This window comes from Penaeus japonicus, unplaced genomic scaffold (assembly GCF_977035675.1).
Source record: "Penaeus japonicus unplaced genomic scaffold, GWHDUDI00000001_assembly GWHDUDI00000015, whole genome shotgun sequence".
NCBI lineage: Eukaryota > Metazoa > Arthropoda > Malacostraca > Decapoda > Penaeidae > Penaeus > Penaeus japonicus.
Window position 1 is genome coordinate 80668 of NW_028234417.1, and position 20000 is coordinate 100667.

Here is a 20000-nt window from a genome sequence, read left to right on the forward strand (position 1 = left end):
GGAGATACAGTGATAGAAGGAAAGCTGAGAAAGGTGGAGAAAGGAGAAAAGATAAGTTGTAAGACCAGGAGAAAGAAGTCAGAGAATAGCTTGCATGTGCGCCCTTAGTAGCTGAACAAAGCCCCGGGTCAACCCCTCGGGAGGCAGCCAGAAACCAGAACACCTAGCAGGCTATTTTTTAAGGGATTTTTTTTTTTTTTTTTTTTTTTTTTTTTTTTTTTTTTTTTTTTTTTTTTTTTTTGATTTTTACATTCTGAAGCTCTGCCCACGCTGCACTTCGCCGACCTCGCACGTCACCTCTCACTGCTATGCATGATGTGCCGTGCTTGACGTTGAAGTGGAGCCCTGTGGGTTGGCTTGTGGTCTGGGTTAAAAGGTGTTAAAAAATCTTGAGTCTTGATTTCTTGATTGCAGGTCCTCTTGAAGTTTACTTCTTCATTCTTGACTTAATCTTCTTTTTGTGTTCTCCTCTTCATGGTTGCCTCCTTACATCATCGGTCTCCTGTACCTGATGCCGTGAATATGGCCTCAACTTCTTCAATGCCATTGATTCTGCTGAGGCTTTTGGGCCACCAGGCATGTGTGCCTTCTGGACGAACGTTGAGGCGATTGTAGAGCTCCTCATCCTCATCTTGGATTTTTGTCCATCTTCTTCTGGCTTGATGGTGGAGTCTCTGGTTGATCGCCTCGATCCTTAGTCTTTCATGGATCTCTCGTGCAGTGACTACTTCGGGAAAGCGAATATTCAGAATCCATTTGCCTGCCTGGTTCTGAATAGTCTGTAGCTGCATCATCTGCCTTCTGGAAATGGTGTGAGTAGGCACTGGCGGGTATTCCATGATGGGCCGCACTAGGGCTTTATAAATGTAGAGCTTGGTTTCAGTACTCAGTGTCTGGAACCTTCTGATCTTGTTCAGCTGATGTTTAGCTTTGGTTGCTCTTTCATTTATGTGAGGGACAATTCCTCTTCTGCTAATTGTTAGCCCTAGTATCTTTCCTTTGTCACAGTAGTCCACTGCTTCCTCGTCCACTATCAGATCTGCTGTCTTGAATTTGGCCACAGGAATGACTTGGAATTTTCTCATGTTGGTTGAGATCTTCCACTGTCTTTCGTATCGATTGATGGTCTCTATGGCTCTGGCAGTTCTGAGTGCCATCATCTCGATCGATCTCCCTTCATACTTGATTATCTGAGTGATGTCGTCGGCATACATATAGTGATTGCTGCCATGTGATGGTTCAGGCAGATCTGCTGTATATATGGTGAACAGTGTCGGTGAGAGGCAGCTTCCCTGTGGAACTCCACTCATGAGGGGAATTGCTTCGCCGACTGTATTGCCGACGACTATTCTTGCACTCCGACTTTCAACAAAGTCACATAATAGCTTGGTCAAGGACGTCGGGAGGTTCAGCCTGATGATCTTAAGTTTCAGGCCTGTGTGCCAAACTTTGTCGAAGGCTTTGGCCACATCTCTCAGAACCACATTGACTTGGTTCCTTTCGCTCATGGCATTGGCGATTTCTTCATATATGATTGCAATGGCTGTTGATGTTCCTCTGCCTGGTCTGAAGCCATGTTGCCTGGGATTTTGTAAATCGTTAATCTCCAGGTGATTTCGCAATCTTATGTTCAGTATCTTTTCAAAGACTTTGCCTGGGACTTCCAGCAGAGATATTGGTCTGTAATTCTCTACTTTTCTTGGATTTTTCCCGGCTTTTGGTATCATCCTGACTCTTGCTTCCTTGAAGTGGTCAGGGAAGTAGCCAGCAGTGAGAGAGGCATTGTATATGTTTGCCAGTCTCAGCAACATCTTGTTTGGAAGATTTTGCAGGATTGTTTTGTTGATCCTGCTTTTGCCTGGAGCAGTTCTATTCTTGAAACTCTGAATAGTTCTTTTGACATCTGTGGGGTTGATCTTGGTCATTAGTGGATCTGTGGGGTCCAGTCTAGTGAAGTCAGAAGCAGCTTCTGGATATAGGAGGTGCATGTGCCTTCCTATTTCCTCTATGATGGTCTCCTCGAAATCACTGTCAAAGTTCTCTTCTTCTTCTTCGGTAATTCGGAAACAATTTCTCCAGTAATTTCTGAACAGGATTTCTTGTTCTTCTTCTTCATAAATCTTCTCATCCTGTTCGTTGAGGAGGTAGCTACTTCTGCTTTCACTTCTTCCCATCAGTTTCTTTATTCCTGACCAGAAGGACTGTGGATCTTTTCGGTCCCATTCCACTTTTCGAACAAGTTCTTCCCACTTGTCATTTGCTGCTCTCCTCCATTGATTAGAGAGTTCTCTTTGCAAGCTTCTGTATCTTGCTCTCAGGTCTTGTGTCCATCCATGAATCCCTGCATAGTGCTGCAGGTGATTCGACTGTATATTTAGCAGTCTTACTTCAGCTGTTAGCCTTGGATGGGGGATAGTCCTGTGGTTGCTCTTGGGTACATGATGAGCAAGTGCAGCTTCAACGTCGCTGTACCACTTTTCGACTTCCTCGTCAATCTCTTCCAATGTTGCAGTCCTCAAGTTGGCTGCAGGCTTGGACTGGAGCTCATCCTTGAATCCTCCCCAATTAGCCATTCTAAAGTTGAATCTGCTACAGTTTAGGCTTTTCAGGATTGGGTTGGATGATATCTTGAGGATGATGGGCAGGTGATCACTGGTGCTTGCAGGGCCCGGTTCCATGATCACGTTGTGATGAGCTTGGTTATTGCATAGTGCAATATCTGGTTTGGTTGCTGTATTCCCTGTGATGTAAGTAGGGAAGTCTGGTCCCATGTGAATTAGGTCTCCATCAGCAACCATTCTAGCAATAGCATTGCCAACCTGGTTGCCTGCTCTATTGTTTAGCATTGGATGGTTGGCATTGAGGTCTCCCACTATGTATGTGGGTAATCTTCGTCGAAGCAGACTGTATAAGTCTTGTAGTGGAACAATTGCCCTTCTTGGAGGCAGATACATTGTAGCCACTACTATTGGACCTCTGCTGGTCTCTATCTCCATTGCCAGCATTTCGTCAAAGTCGTCGAGAATCTTGTGTTTGATTTCTCTTCTGACTGCTATTGCTATGCCATCACTTGCTTCTCCAGTCCTGTTCCTCTGATAACATAAGTAGGGGAACAGTTTCAGCCTGTCTGTGTCCTTCAAACCATGACTGTTGATCAGGACTACATCTGCATTTAGGGCTCTATACATGCCCGACAGTTCGTTCCTACGAACCATAGTCCACTTGAGGACGTTCTGCTGAACTACTGTGATGGTGTGATTCACTTAGATTTGGCTGCAGGTCCATCTTCATGCCTCTCTTGGGACTCATCATAGCCATTCCTCCTCTTCCTGTAGGACTCAGGGTCGAGGTAAGTGATAGCCACACCAACGAGATTTAGGGAGGCTGCCCTAATTCTCTTATCGATGATACTGGCACATTCATCAGATTTCAGCTTCTGATTATTGTAGGAGTATTTCATTCTGCCATTTTTGATGTATTCTGCAACATCATCATCATCAATATTGCCGTTTGTAGTGTTTTTCTCGGCAGTGTATAGGATGACTCCTACAGCTTTGCCCTTTGCTTCCCTGGCCTTCTTCACATTCTTGCACCTGTGTGGGGATGGCACCCTCACATACTGGGGTACTGGTGCAGTGGGCTCTTCCAGTGGCGGCATTTCTTCTTCAAGAACTGGCAGTTCTGGCATTTCTTCTTCTTCGAGTGTTTCTGAGGTTTCTTTGGGAGTGTCTGAGGGTTCTGTTGGCAACATTACCCTCAGGATGCCTGCCGAATTAACGTCGTTAGGAAGGTCCATTTCGGGAAGGTTGTTTCTCCTCAAGGCTAGCTTTGCTTGTTCTGCAAAGCAGCCTGGTTGGGCAAGGTTGGCCAGGTGAGCGTGCATCAGGGCGATCAGGGTCTTGACAGCTAGGTTGTTTGGCAGCTGCATAATTGGAGGCTGTGTCTCTTTGATAGCCGTCTTTGTTATTTCGGCTGTGGCTTTGGCAGTCTTTTCGATCGTTTTCTCGACCTTTGCTGTAGCCTTTGCAGTGGTTTTTACTACTTCACTGAGTAGTCTGGACTCTTTTTGTACTTCTTTCTCTTGCTTCTTTTCTTCGACTTTTGTGATTTCTTTCCTTCTTATAGGGCAGCTTCCAGAAAGAGTTCTGTGTTCGCCTCCACAGTTTAGGCATTTTTTCGTGGTACTTTTACATGATGTGAACCGATGCCCGGTCTGACCACATTCACTGCATATTTCAGAATTCTTCTTTGTGCATTTCCCTTTGACGTGACCATATTCATAGCAACTCATGCATTGAATGACTCTGGTGAATCGCTCTTCCTCGATCTGGGCAGGGTTAATACTGTAATTAAAGAGGATGAGTCCTTGCTCTCTGATCTTATTGGCAGTCAGGATGTCTGGGAATCGTATCTTTACTATCCCATGCTGTGGCATCTTGTATACTTCTTCAATATTGGTATTCAATTGCTTAGTCAATTCTTCTTTTATCTCTTCATTTGTATGGCTGGTGATATAAGTGTCAACTTTTTTCACCACAATGGTCATCTTGGCTTTGGTCTCTAGAGGCATCTGTGGGGCAAAACCTGAGGACAGGAGTTTTCGCCTAAAATCGGGAGCCATAATTTTGTCAGCATCTTGCAAAGACTTTGGCAAAACAAGGTAGCCATTTCTGGTGTCAATTATCCGCAAGAAGTGGATGCCATTGCCAAACATCAGAGTATTCAGTTCGTGCTTTTTGGTCATCGTCGGGATTCCATCTAAGTTTATCTTGATCTTGGTAGTCGAACCCATGGCTCCAAGCGCATGGCTCGATCCTACCACTGAAAAAAGTCCAAGTCCTGCCTGAGTTGTCAGATTAAGTCCTATCTCTGACAACCTCCTCTTATCTCTGAGGAGCCTAACCAGGTTGGCTATGTAGACGGTGTCTAGCTAGAGTTGGCAGGAGTGTTAGAGTGGCCTGCCGCCGTTCCCTAAGCCTGACAAAGGTGGCAACCTCCGAGTGTTTCTTACAGTATCCCGACTAAGGGACCCCTTTGAGACCCCGGCCTTCGCCGGGTAAACCGCAGGGTTCGCCTTCAGAAACACAAGGTGTTATCCTAACGCCGAAAAGTGGTGGTAAAGGACAGGGGGGGACAGGTGTGTGCCTACAAGGATCTCTTGTAGCACCGAGGTGCTTGGCTCGAGAGAGCCGAGTGTCAAAACCCTTACTATGAAGGGATCTCTTTTAGTATGCCAATTCCTTAAAGATGTCAACTCCTTGGCATAAGTGTTACTCTCTTGGGATTAACTCAGGTAATCCAGGTATTCTTCTTCTTCTTGCTATAAGTGTTACACACTTAGCATGTAGACTATAACTCTTCCTTCAAAGAGTTGTAGATTCTTCTTCTTCTTCTTCTTCTGAGGCTTCTAAATAGCTTCAGATGGTGCAGGTAAGCTGGAGCAGGTGCTGTTATCTCAGGTGAGGTTCTGCCTCTTGAGTAAACACCGAGTTCAGTTCAGTTCAGAGAGATTTGCGAAGGCTTTCCTTCGCCCGGGCTATATGCACGAGGCGGCCCGGCCTCTGCCAGCTATAAGTGCTGACTCATCTGATCATCATAACTGAATGCTTACCGTGGCGGTTGGATTGCCTGAAGGCGCTCCAGTTGCCACGGGGAAAGCAATAGGCATAGCCGCCTTACCAACCCAGCGGCTGTCGTCTCAGGGCCCTGCCTGAGGAAGCGAGTGTGCTCGCATTCCATCAGATAGTGCTCTAAATTGGCGTCCGGCGCGCCACAATGGCTGCAGCGTCGCTCATCATGCCCAATGGTGGGTATGATTTGCCACGCACAAGGGTAGCCTAATCTCAGTCTGTGAAGACTGACTTCGGCTCGCCTTGGTAGTCTGTTAGAGAGTATCAGCGACTCATAGCCTGTGGCGTCTGAGTACCAGCTGGCCGAGGGGGAGGTTCTCGCTTCCTCTCTGTGGCGCTGCAGGGCACCGACCTGCCCTGCAGCCATCAACTTACGCCTTAGCAGTTCTCGGCTAGGATGCACCACAAGATTACTCAAGGGTTTTTTCCTGCCTTCCTCCGCTAGCCTGTCAGCTACATCGTTCCCTTTAATACCAACATGGCTTGGAATCCAGTTGATGATAATGCGTCTACCCTGATCCAGGATTCTCTGAGCAATAGTGAGAATCGTGGTCAGAAGGTAAACGTTATCAAGGGGCGTGCATTGCTGCAGGCTGTCAATGGCGGCCCTAGAGTCTGTATGTATGACAACATGCCCGTCCGTCTGGGCTGCATGGGCTAGGGCTCCCATAATAGCGACAGCCTCTGCTTGGAGCGAGGAGGCATTGTCGGACACCCGCATAGCTTGTGCTACGTCCCTTGCTGCAAAGCCGGCGCCTGCAGTGTGGGAAATGGGGTCTACAGAACCATCCGTGAAGTAGGTTTTACTACCTGGTGGAGTGATTTCTGCAATGTTCCTCTCCGCCTCAGCCTTCAAAAGAGACGGAGAGTACTGAGTCTTTCTCCTTGACAGGTTCATGACAGAATACTCTATCAAGGATCTTGCCCACGGCGGGGCTGTGGCATAGTCAGGGTGGGGGAGGTCCATGCCCTTGACCAACAGAGTCTCCTTGAGCTCAAAGCGTATCAACACCCTGGCTGTATGAGACAGCCAGGAGTTGTTGGCAAAGAGTTCATGGTTCTGTACGAGCCGACGCTGCACTTTTTGTCTTAGCTGCGAGTCCGACGGGGACTGTAAGACTTTGGCAAGAAACTGAGCCGCCATCTGATCGATCCGGATGTCCAGAGGGAAAAGGTTGGCCTCCAAGAGTAGGTTAGCAACCTTAGCCCATATAGGAGCACCCAGAATGATCCTGGCGGCATCGTTTTGCATGACGTCAAGCCTTTGCCGTAGTCCAGGCTTGACCGTAATCAGGGCGACGGAGGCGTAGTCCACAATGGGACGGACAGCGTGCACATAGAAGGATCTTAGTACACGGTGCCCAGCCCCTAAGCGCCGCCCTGACAGAGCTCTCATGACAGAGAGTCTTGCCTTGGTCCGTTCTAGGAGATATTGAACCTCCGAGCGGAAAGTAAGCTTACTGTCAACCCATACACCCAGGTATTGGAAGACATGAACCCACTCTAGCTCTAACCCTTGGACTCGCAGCCTTTGGTCTCGGACATCCTGTTTCAGCGCCATTGCCTTCGATTTGGCTGCTGAGATCTTAAGCCCGACTCTGCGGCATTCCTCAGACATTAGATCCAGACAACGCTGGGTCTTTCTGATTAAATTCTCATTCTTCCTCCCAACAGAGATAATTGCCAGATCATCTGCATATGAGATGATCTTGCACCCCACTGGGAGTGGAATGTCGAGGATGCTTAACATGAGGGTGTTAAACAGAGCCGGGCTGAGGACCCCCCCTTGTGGAGTGCCATTCTCCAGGGGTAGATGCCTGGAAAGGTGACCTTGGAACTTCACTCTGGCAGTTCTGTCCCGAAAGTAGTCACCAATCCAGGCAAGCAGTCTGCCCTTGATTCCTTTGCGGATCAGGACCTCTTGAATGGCAAGTGGGCTCGCCAGTTCAAAGGCCTTCTCCAGGTCCAGGAAAACAATGACAGACCTGGTTTTGCTGACAGTGCTCAGTAAAGTGGCTATACTGTGAGCAGTGCTCTTACCCCTTGTGAACCCATGTAGGTGTTCATGTGGAGGTCCCAGCTTCCATTGGAGCCGGTTCAGTACCATTCTCTCTGCCGTCTTTCCCAGGCAGCTGAGTAGAGAGATGGGGCGGTACCGACCCGGCTCCTTTGGTTTAGGGATGGGAACTATGTCAGCCCTCTTCCAGCACTGTGGTAGTGAGGAAGTCTCCCAGGACCTGTTGATAAGATGCAAGAGTGCAAGCTCACCTTCAAGTCCTAGGTGGGAAATGATGGGGTAGGAGATCCCATCACAACCCGGGGCTGACCGCGAACTGGTCTTATATGTTCGCCTTAGTTCCCTCAGAGAGAACATGGCATCGGCATCATCAGGCTCGACCGCCTTTTCTCTGATGAGGGCATGCCTGCCTGGAAGCAGTTCCTCTTGGCATGCCCTCAACTCTGCTGGTAGACCGGCGCTACTTGTTCTTGCAGAGAACTCGAGTGCCAGTCTCTCCGCCTCCGACCGCGGGTCATGGTGGGTCATTCTGGGGGCTGAGCGATTTGTGGCCCGTCTGATGCGGTTCCACAGCTCTGTAAGGGAGGTTTGGTGGCCAAAGGACTCACACCACTCCAGCCACTTTTCCTGCTTTACCCTCTTAGCAGTTTCCTGAGCATCCCTGAGAGCCTCTCTCAAAAGAGCGTGGTTCTCAGGGGTTCTCTGTCTGCGGAAGTGTCTTCTGCACATATTGATTCTGTGGTTGACCTCCTTCACCTCATCATTGTAGTACCAGGCGTCTTTAAAACACCTGGACCACGGACGAGTTTTGGGAATGGTCTCTGAGGCTGCCTCGTCTATGGCATTAACTAGTCTTGCCTCAAGTGTATCCACATTATCATTATGTGAGAATTCACTGGTTCTGAGGCACCTGGCCAGGGCCTCCTGGAAAGCTTTCCAGTTGGCCCTGTCCACCTTCCATCGAGGATTGTGCTGGGGCACAGGGGCTGGGCCAGCATCCAAGATGGTGGTGACTATCCCATAGTGATCGCTCGTGGCAGTGTTGTCCACAGACCAACGAATCCTCTCGACCAAGGCCGCAGTGACAAAGGTAAGGTCAAGGACCCCCCCGCCAACGTGCGTAGGCTCCTGGTTGTTGAGGAGAGCAATCTCGGGGCATGACTCAAGCACCGCGGCTATGTGATAGCCTGCCACATCCCGGTTCCGCGTGGGAGCCAGGATGGGGTGGTGGGCATTGAAGTCTCCCCCTATGAGAATTGGCTCGTGTGCCGCAGCAGCACAGACTTCACTAATATCTAAGCTCCTACAGGTTGGCCTGCTGTACACATTGTACAGCTTGAGGGGACCCCCAGCCATATGGATCTCAACTGCTAGGAGTTCAACACCTTCTCCACACTGCACAGGATCGGCAATCAGGGAGCAGGGAATATTCGACTTCACGAGGGTAATCAAACCTCTGGTGCCTTCATTAGAGGGCAACACAAAGGGATGATATCCTGAGAAGCGAACAGTGTCTCCTGTTAAAGTCTCCTGGAGCATGACAATGTCAATGTTCCGAGATCGCACGATCGCGTGGAGAAGGGCATTCCTCCGGGAAAAGCTGTTGATATTCCACTGCAGTATGCTTAGATTAGGAGCCATTGTGCTAATCTGAGTCCATTAAGTCTGCGTCGTCAATGACGTCGACATAATCGGTCTCAGTGTCTGACGCCCCAGTGTGGGTAACGTCAGACATTTCGGAGTCTGACAACTCCTTGGTGAGTTCCTCACTGATCGTGATTTCCTCACTGGACTCGTCACTGTCGTCAGGACAGGTCGAGCCATTTGAAGGGCTGGGTCTCCTGGGAGGTGGAGAACCCCTGGTCGCCTTGACCTTCACTCTGGATGGTCGTGGCTTCCTCGCCCTTTGGGGTTTGGGTTCAGGCTCTGCCAGTGTGGTCTTGGCCGCGGGTTGGGTGGGGAGACAAGTCTCGCCCTGGGGGTTTGTGGGGAGAGGAGTCTCGCCCTGAGTTGGATTGGGTGTAGAGGCCTTGGGCCTTACATCCCTTTCCTTCAGGGCAGCGACAGTCTGGGTCATTGCCGTGACGGCGACCTCGACTGCCTTCTCCGTCTCTTCACTGGTCCGTCCCAATGCTGACGCAACTGCTGTGACAACTGCCGTCAGCAGGAGCGTCAAGTCATTCTCCGTAAACAGGGTTTGACTCTCCGCTCTTGGGTTGGCCTTTGGTGTGTTCCCAGACCCCTTCCGGGTCTGTTTCCGTCTTGGAACACCCACCAGGGCCGGAAACTCCTTTGTGTTGGAGGTGTCCGGTGGTGGTTTTGTTTTGGGCGGTGCTTCCTTCCTCTTAGGAGGGGGGGGAGCCCTTACCCCTTTGTTCTGCCCCCAGACGTAAGTGCCTGGAGGGGCAGGAACAAAGTCCGGTCGTTTTGCAACGACCTCTTGTCGCCGTAGAGCCTCTTCCTTCCTGACGGAACATCCGAGGCTCCAGGCATGGTGCTTTTTGTGGCAGTTGGGACACTTGGCAGTAGTGTCCCGCTTGCCCTCCTTGTGTGCTTTGAGGCACACCTCCGTGCTGTGTGCCTGACTACAGACACCACACTTCGGCTTTGCAGAGCAAGTGGCCTGGTGGTGTCCGTACTTCTGACACGTGAAGCAACGGAGCGGGTCAGGGACATACGTCCTGAGGTTGTAGGAGCCCCAATTACCAAGGTCCAGGGACGATACTGGGGCTCCCTTCAAGGTGACCAGGACTTGCCTGGTTGGGTGCTTCCCTTTGGAAAGTCGGGAAGCTCCCACCACCTTAGGATGGGCAGTGATGACCTCAAGGTCATACATCTGAGGGAAGCCAAGAAGCACCATCTTGGACTTCCTCTCATCAGAAGTCAGGGCCGCCAAACTCACCTTCCGTCCGTCCTGGAGCTTGTCAGTCTCCTGGAGGAAGGTGAGAGTGGCCTGGTCCTTAGGGATGATTATCATGCCTTTGTCTTTGGCAATTCTAATCGTCAGACGGCACTGTCTCTGGGTTTCCAGAGCCCGTACCATCTGATAAGCGTTGTCGAATCCTTCCGGTTTGGGGGGAACCCTAAACTGGGGGAACCGACTCGGGGCTACAGACTCGCCCTCCGAGTCTGTAGCCGGCCGAGGACGCTTAATGCCTACCTTCCGAACCGACGCCGGAATTTTGGCAGTGGGGCCAGCAGGGTTGGAGGGTCCTGTCTGGCTTCCATTTTTACTTTGACTCGTCTTCTGAACCGACGCCAGAGACTTGTCAGTGCCAAGGGCTGGTTTGGAGGGTCCAGCCCGAGGCTCTTGGGTAGGCTTTCTCTGAACCGACGCCAGAGCCTTTCCCAACTTTTTACTTTTGTCTCCAAGGACCTTAAAAGGTTCCAAGGTGACAGCCTTGGTCATTTTCGTGCCCGGTTCGTCAACGTGGGGGTCAGTCAGGGTTTTTTTAGAGAAGGATGCCATATATAGAGTGTTCAATTCATCCTCCCACGCCCCCACCCACCACGGAGTCCAACAAGGGGAAGCTGTGCACTGAGACCATGCTCAGAAGCCACAGGGGTGGTGGGAGGATATACGCAACCCCTGCCTCGCATTGATGGCACTCGCAAATACATGCGATTGCCTGCAAGACAGGAGCTGCTTGACCCTAGCCTAGCTCAAAAGAGAGACCAGCCGATTGACCTAATCGAGCCAAGATCAGGCCACCCGTCTTGCTGGAATAGAGGACCAAAGAGGCGTGTTGCTAGCCGCAGGGCGTACTCATACACGGCATCGCTCAACCTCCAGGACTCCCGTCTCCCAGCGCACAGGGGCGCCACGCACGGCAAACACGTGGGCAGGTGTGTGCCCCCCTGGGGGGAGGACCAGGGGGGGGTGTGATCCCACCTACTAGATCAGCACCTAGGAACGCTTAGTCGTCCTTCCTCGGAGAATCAACCGCTAGAAGGCCACCTCAACGGGAGGGAGAGACTGGCCAATTCTAGGACGGGCTCTTCCGAGGAAGGAGTTCAAGCCCCCGCGCCACGACAAGGCGGTTCCTTATTGCGGGGGAGTAAACACCGATAAGGATTTTTCCTTTTATGGGCCGACACGGGCGCCAGCCTCAGGTGAGTGAGCCCCAGCTAGTGGCTCAACGGGCGTGGGAACCGTTGCCATCTAACGCTATCGGTAAGTTTCAACGGTGGGCGCCTATAAATAGGTAAGCTCTGGTTTTGGCTTGCAAGGCCTACGCCACCTATGCTCTTATTAAATTAACTTAATAAGCACTTAGATAAGCTAAAGTGTCATTGAGCAACCCTGGTCTACCGGGGCCTCAATCGCGCCGCAGCCCTAATTGCTAATTAATTAATTTATTAAAGTAACTTTTAAAGTAAATTACCCGAACTTTTTCGGATTTTTTTGCTTGTTTGCCTCCGCCCTCAGCGGTTTCTTGCACGCATACTGACCGGTGGCACAGGAATATTACACCCCTCCTCAGACCCGCAGCACTCTCTATCTCAGGGTAGCCCTTGGCTACGACCCCTGAATAGGGAGGCCCAGCAGTCTGAGGTGACATTTGGGTGTGCTTTTTCTCTCTCTGAAATCTTTCCTCTTTCCTGTGACTTCCTGGACCTACATAAACCCCCTGGGGTTTTTGTATTCGTCTGGGGAGTGCGCCCTTACCTACTGCCCCTTTGTAGCAAGGATTGGCAGCAAGGGAGGTGCCCAACACAGAGCTCCAATCCCCTAAGGCGCTGGAGAACGCAACCAGCCTGCCTCTAGGGGGGGTCGAGAGTAAGCCCTCGTAAATTAAAGAGCAACCCCTAAACCATCATCTAGACATTTTCTATCTTTCTCTCTCCCTGAACTCCTCCATTTTCTATCTTATCATCTCACCTGTCACCATCAATCACCCCATCCCACCCCCTCACCCCACCCCATCCACCATCTCATTCATTCTTTGCCAGCCATATGACTTGACATCATGGTCAAAATTAAAATCAATGTCACTGGTGGTCCTTCACCGAGACGAAGAGAGTTGCTAGCCCAGACTCTATTCGACCTTGAGGTCCGAGCACTTCGGTACTTCTCCACCCATGATGGGTACCTAGCTATAATTGAAGATGCCTCTCAAGCAGAAAAGCTCTTCTCGACCAATTCTCTGACGACCCTGACCAAACATGGATTCACACCCATCTTACCACTCGACATGAGAGCCAAACTCACTCTGGTTTTCAAAAAACTGGACCGTCAAGTGGTAAGCGAGAACGAGAAAGAGATTTCTGATGAGATCATGGCCTCTGCTCCATACGCCAAAGTAGAACATGTGTTCATAATGAAGACAAAATACATAGTTAAAGCCAGGTTCTCTGACCATGCATCAGCTAACAAAATCAAAGAAAATGGTCTTTACCTCTTTAAACTGTTCGTGGCCCCCTGGCAAATAGAATTTGAGAGGTATACACCTCTCAGTCAATGCATGAATTGCTATGCGTACGGCCACACCAAGAACAAGTGCAAAGAGGAGACAAAGACCTTGTGCTCGGAATGTGGCTCCAAAACGCACACCTACAGGGAGTGCACCAGTAACCATAAAAAGTGTCTAAACTGTGGAGGGGAACACCGCACCTTCGCCAACAGCTGTCCGACGAGGAAGCAGGCCCTTAAGGACTCTTCCGAATATGAAAAAGAAAAAATAAAAGAAATAGAGGCGAAGCCTATCAAGGCAGTCGCACAAGAGACCGCAATCGAGACAGTCCAGGCGACGACCAATGCATGGAAGCCCCTCCTAAATCAGGTTAGACAGGACATTAAAGCTCAGTCCATTCCAAAGGCACAGCCAACCATTCACCTCGCCCTCCCTAATGACCTATCCAAGAACGTAATGATTATCCTTCTACATGCGCACCTGCAAAACCTCATCCACCCAGAGAAGGGTTTCAGGCAACATGCCAGAGAGGCTCTGGCCTTAAACAACCTCCCCGACCTCGATTTAGGGGACGGGGATTCTTGGGGTATTTTGAAGGTGGTGGAACCCCCTCCCACAGTTCCCACCGTCCCCACCTCCTCCCCCCCTGCAAGACCACCAACTTGCGATGCAACCTCACAGGCAACACTCATACACAGACCGCCTCCAGTGAGCAATCCTGCCAACCCCATGCAAGCGCCAACAGACCCTACACCTGCAGAGTCTGTTAAGCCAAAGCATGGCCCCAAACCCAAGAGGGAAACCTCCAGGGACAGACACCTCGCTTCCACGAAACCCCAGCCATCATTAGACCCTATGGCACCTGAGGGCGCATACATAGGGAAGGACGGGCGTGAAAGGCTGATCGATGGCACGGTCAGAGATCCCGACTATTACGGCATACGACTTTTTGCTAAGGACCCTGACAAGTATCAGTTCTCGACCCGAGCTGAGATCGGGCGAGAAATTTTAAGAAATCGAGTAAAATGGGTATTTACGAACACAAATTACAACAATATGGTCGCAATAGACAAACTGCATAGACACCTCACAGAAGGAAACCTCGCATTCGACTACACCTACATGGAAAAACGTGACAGCTTAGACAACATCAACAGCGCTTGCTGTATCACAGACAAGAAAACAATACATCATTGATACTACAACTAACATAACGCAGTCACTCACTGTTATACAACACAATGTATTACACTGGACAACACGAAAACGCGAACTTTGTAACACATACAGACAGCACGACCCACACATCATACTTATAAACAGCCATGGTCTCAAAGATACAGAACCACTCAAAATCTTCACCTACTCAGTCTATTCTTCCAACATCTCACAGGAAAGAAATGACGGCGTAGCAATTGCGATCAAATCAAACATCACCCACAAAATCATTAATAATTTCGTCTCTGACATGTTGGCAGTCGAAATTAACACCCCCCAAGGACCCATCATACTTGCAACACTATACATTCCACCACGAAGACCATACATTCCAGAACCTGACATCATGCAGCTCCTGAGGCACAACAAACCAATATACTTCATGGGAGACTTTAACGCCAACCACGCACTCTTTGGGTACAACCACACAAACACTGTGGGAAGAGGCCTTGCCTCGTACATACAACGCGGCAGACTCACACACCTCGGTCCACACTCTCCAACATTCCTCACACGCAACACAGCAACAACACCCGACATAGTTCTCGCGAACCACACAGCACATCTACACTACCACATCAAAACAGGCGATGTCACATCCAGCGACCATCTCCCGGTCATTCTAACACTCTCTACAAACCCCATCATGATCCCTACACAACCCCGAGAGTCTTTAAAACATGCAAACTGGGAGGCATTCAAACAAGCACTCGAAAACACGCCAATAGTCGATCTCGAGGGGCAACCCACACACACAATAAACACCCACCTTGAACAGTGGTACACAGACATACAGACGGCCCGACGGGCCAACATACCCAGAACAACATACAAAACAATCCCCCACTACAGAGACACACCTCGCCTTAGATTGCTTAAAATACAATACAATCACCTACACCAGCTAACAACAACACGGGGCTGGGACGCACCACTACGCACACGATACAAAGAAATACAAACACAAATCACCCACGAAGTTAAAGTAATGAACAAACATCACTGGAACACACTCGCGAACAAACTATGTCACTACTCAAAAGATCCCAAGAATTTTTGGAGGACCTTCAAAAATCTCATGGGATCGAACAAACAGACTACGACATTCTTATACAACGCAAATCGACAGAAGGTGGACTCGGTGGAGGAGATGGAGCAACTCCACAGGGAGTTCTGGCAACAGAACTTCCAAATCTCTCCCGCCGAGAACGCCCGATTCGATAACACCACAGAAACCGAGGTAACACACTACCTGCAACACCATCAACACCAAATTCTCCCAGAGAACATCATCAGACTAAACAATCTCACAGAGGACGGTCCCCTCTCCACTCCTATCACAACAGAAGAAATAATTAACACCATAAAACACACCAAAAACACAACACCAGGAGCAAGCACCATAAACAAAACCATCATTCAAAACCTACCACCCAATATGATCGAAAACCTACGCCGAATTTTCAATGCGTCACTGGCAACAGGATACTTCCCCGAGAAGTTCAAACATGCGATAATCACCCTTATTGCAAAGCCGGGGAAGTCTTTACACGAGGTGGGGAATTACCGCCCCATCTCGCTCTTAGAAGTTCCAGGCAAATTGCTCGAGCGAGTCATAACACGCAGACTCATCACAAACCTTGAAAACAACAACAAACAAAACAGTAGGCAATACGGCTTTCGGCCTCACAGGGGGACCGAGAGCGCTATCGCCCTCGCTTACGAGGAGATCGCTCTCGGCCTCGCTAACAAGCACCAGAATAACATCATACTGCGAGACGTCAGCAAGGCCTTTGATAAGGTCTGGCATGATGGTCTCAAATACAAGTTAACACAACTACAACTCCCTACACATCTAACACGACTCCTCTGCAATTTCCTGGACGAAAGGACTGCCACAATTCGCCTGGGTTCACACCTGGGCACCCCTATCCACCTGAGAAGTGGAGTACCACAGGGAAGCGTAATCTCGCCAACCCTCTATATCCTGTTTACTGCCGATTTACCTCCGCCCACACCATACAGTAACTATATTTCCTATGCAGACGATATCACGCAGATAATCTCACACCCCTCTAAATCACAACAATTCATGAAACGAACAACAGAACGAGCTATTCACAACATCAACACCTTTGAGCATCAATGGAAAATACAGACGAACATAAACAAGTTTAAGATTATACCCATAGCACGTAGAAACCCACAACCAATCACCATCGACAACGCGCACATGCCATACACCGACAGAGGAAACATTCTCGGCCTACACTTTACAAGCACTGGACTCACTACACACATAAACCAACGCATCTCACAAGCAAAAACAACACTAACTAAACTCCGACGGTTCTCATGCTGTTCATCACGAACAAAACTCAGACTATACAAAACAACTGTCAGACCCATCCTCGAATACACACCTATCCCGCTGATTGCCATATCACACTCCAACAAAATAAAGATGCAATCAGTCCAGAACAAAGCACTCAGATGGATACACGGCGCAACATATACAGATCGACTTTCTTCAGAAACACTACATGCAACATACAGCATAGAACCGTTAAATACACGTATTCACAGACGAGGCAGGAACACCTGGGAACGATTACGCGAACAGGAAGACGAACAATATAACAACATCATCGAAAAACACACAAACACACAAACGAACCACCTATGGTGGCCCAGGTCACTAACATGCATCGAAAACGAAACACCACCACCAATCTTCGCAGCCACACGACACTAATATTGCGACCATATCCCATTTCCATGTTTTACGTTCGTAGATAAGGCTATATAAAAAAACAAACAAAAAAAACAAATAATAAAAACCAGAAGTCACCCTCAGAATCCCCAAAGGATCGTCTATTTCTTACCACACTACAGAGTAAAAGCTTAAGACAACAAAAGCTTCGCCTCTGTAAACCAGCTGCAGCCATAGCTGGTAACACCTGTAGTGTGGTAAGAACTAGCCAATCACGGGGGAGAGAGGGCTGGCCACTCTGACGTCACTCAAAGGTAAACTACGACCTCGCTGGTCGCACGATTAGTCACCTGGTCCGCCTCGGCCCGCCAGGTGGTCGTGCGATAAGGGAGGACGTATCGCACACGGAGTGGTTTCAGGGACGGAACATTTTACAAACTTACCACGGACTTTAATTCGATTGCTCGTGATTATGCAACTGCATTCATGCAATTGCATAAGGCGGGCACGCGAGTTAAAGAATGGGTAGGATGGAGATGCGTCTACGGAAAAAGGGAGAAAAAAAATAAACTAAAAAAAAAAAAAAAAAAAAAAAAAAAAAAAAAAAAAAAAAAAAAAAAAAAAAAAAAAAAAAACCTTTAGTTCCTTTTGATTTATTTCGATTTATTTTGATTCGTTCAACCACCCTGTTCTTACCACATTTTGTTTCGTTACTTTGTTCCTTTTCGTTTTTTAACCCCATGCAGCCCCCTAATATTGCACTATGCATTCGCAACACCAAGCACTGACCAAGCACTGTAATGCAATATGAATGCACCCTCATAGCTGCACTGCACTGTAACAGCTGCACCATTGTATATGAATCATGCAACAATAATCATGCAACATTGACAGTCTTCCATAGTTGCCTGCCTGCTTGCTTGCTTTCTCGGCTTGCTTGCTTGCTTTTTTTTTTTTTTTTTTTTTTTTTTTTTTTTTTTTTTTTTTTTTTATTTTTTTTTTTGCTTGCTTGCTTGCTTGCCTTTTCGGCTTGCTTGCTTGCTTGTTTGCTTTTTTTTTTTTTTTTTTTTTTTTTTTTTTTTTTTTTTTTTTCCGGCTTGCTTGCTTGCAACTAAAACTGTCAATCCTGCACTTGCACTATGTATCACCATTGCTATCACCCTTTTATTATTTTTATTATTCTGATTTAATACGTAATCTATGTTCGTACCCTCCAACTTTGAACAGTCAGACCCAGTTGTCACAGAATTAAACCGCCCCCACCAGATGAATGAACCATGAACCTTTTACTCGATTTCTCTTTTGTATATATTTACTCACCTATGTTTCATCTCCTCGCCACATCATCACCAGGTTGCTCTTTTTGCCTCTATCTAGCCACTCCCTCTTCTTCAGCCATTTGTTTTTGATTTCGTTTATGTTCCGTTTTGTTTCGTTCTTGTTTTTAAGTTCTTATTTTAAGTTAAGTGTTCAACCTAATTTTAGCTTCTGCTCCATCTTATGTTTTAGACTTAGTTTAACCTTTTCGTTCAATAACTTTAATTTGTCAATAGCCCTCAGCTATAATTAGCCTTCAGCTATTTATTTATTCTATTTAGCCTTCAGCTTTACTCACCTGGCCACAAGGTCACAGGTGCCCCAGTCTCCCTCACGATCGGCTCAGCTTCCCAGGCTCTCAGCCACAGAAAACGGGACCCCTTTCCCCCCCCCTCACCACCCCCCACGCTCAGGCATGAATGAAAAAGACCCCAACAAGCAGGTGGCCTCGCCCCACCTCTTTAACCTCTCTTACTAGTTTCACTTTCCCACTTATCTTCGCGCTATTTATCCTTTTTTCACCTTCTTTTCTTATTTAATTTGGATTTGGCTTGCAAGGTTTTTGAGATACCTATAAAGCAAGCATCATGTCAGGTCGTGGAAAGGGTGGTAAGGTCAAGGGCAAGTCAAAGTCCCGCTCGAGCAGGGCCGGCCTTCAGTTTCCTGTAGGTAGGATTCACCGCCTTCTGCGTAAGGGAAATTACGCTGAACGTGTCGGAGCAGGTGCCCCTGTGTACCTGGCTGCCGTCATGGAATACCTGGCTGCTGAGGTTCTCGAGCTGGCAGGTAACGCCGCCCGTGACAACAAGAAGACCCGTATCATCCCCCGTCACTTGCAGCTGGCTATCCGTAACGACGAGGAACTGAACAAGCTCCTCTCTGGTGTGACCATTGCCCAGGGTGGTGTCCTGCCTAACATCCAGGCTGTGCTCCTCCCCAAGAAGACTGAGAAGAAATAAATCTTTCTCTCGGTTGCCTCTTTTCAACAACATCGGCTCCTTTCGGAGCCACAAAATCTCCCTAGAGATGTAATTGACTACTCTATCAATCCCAAACTAATAAACTAGCTACTCAACCTCAAACCCCAAGCCCAAATGCATAGATTGCAATATCAATGTCATATTCTTCAATAACATTGTCATTATACTCAACTTATCAACAACTCACCGATGCCCCCACAACATACTAAGTGCCAATCAACTAATTTACTTATCATCCACCCAAAAGCAATTTAAAATTCCAATATCAGTGTTCATAAAGAATGAGAAAGAGAGAGAGAGAGAATCAAAGCGAAAGAACACAAGAGAGAGAGAAAGAAAGAGAGAGAGAGAGAGAGAGAGAGAGAATCAATGCGAAAGAAAGCATAAAGAAAGAGAGATCGAGAGAGAAAGGGAAAGAAGGAGAGAAAGAGAGAGAATCAAAGCGAAAGAAAACAAAGAAAGAAAGAAAGAAAGAGAGAGAGAATCAATGTGAAATAGAGAGAGAGGGAAAGAAGAAGGAGAGAGAGAGAGAGAATCAATGCGAAAGAAAGCATAAAGAAAGAGAGATAGAGAAAGGGAAAGAAGAAGAAGAGAGATAAAAAGAAGGAGAGAAAGAGAGAGAATCAAAGCGAAAGAAAACATAAAGAAAGAAAGAAAGAGAGAGAATCAATGTGAAATAGAGAGAGAGGGAAAGAAGGAGAGAGAGAATCA

The 20000-nt window shown here is 48.2% G+C and overlaps 1 protein-coding gene across 1 annotated transcript in view; it reads left to right on the top strand.

The window, feature by feature from the left end:
* Positions 1 to 18871: 18871 nt before the first annotated feature.
* LOC122259841 (histone H2A) overlaps positions 18872 to 20000 on the top strand; it is a 3405-nt gene continuing 2276 nt past the window's right edge. Inside the window, exon 1 of the mRNA XM_043026780.2 lies at positions 18872 to 20000. This exon is cut by the window's right edge and continues 2276 nt beyond it. Coding sequence (XP_042882714.1) covers positions 18897 to 19268 — 372 coding nt within the window. The 5' untranslated portion in view covers positions 18872 to 18896 and the 3' untranslated portion in view covers positions 19269 to 20000.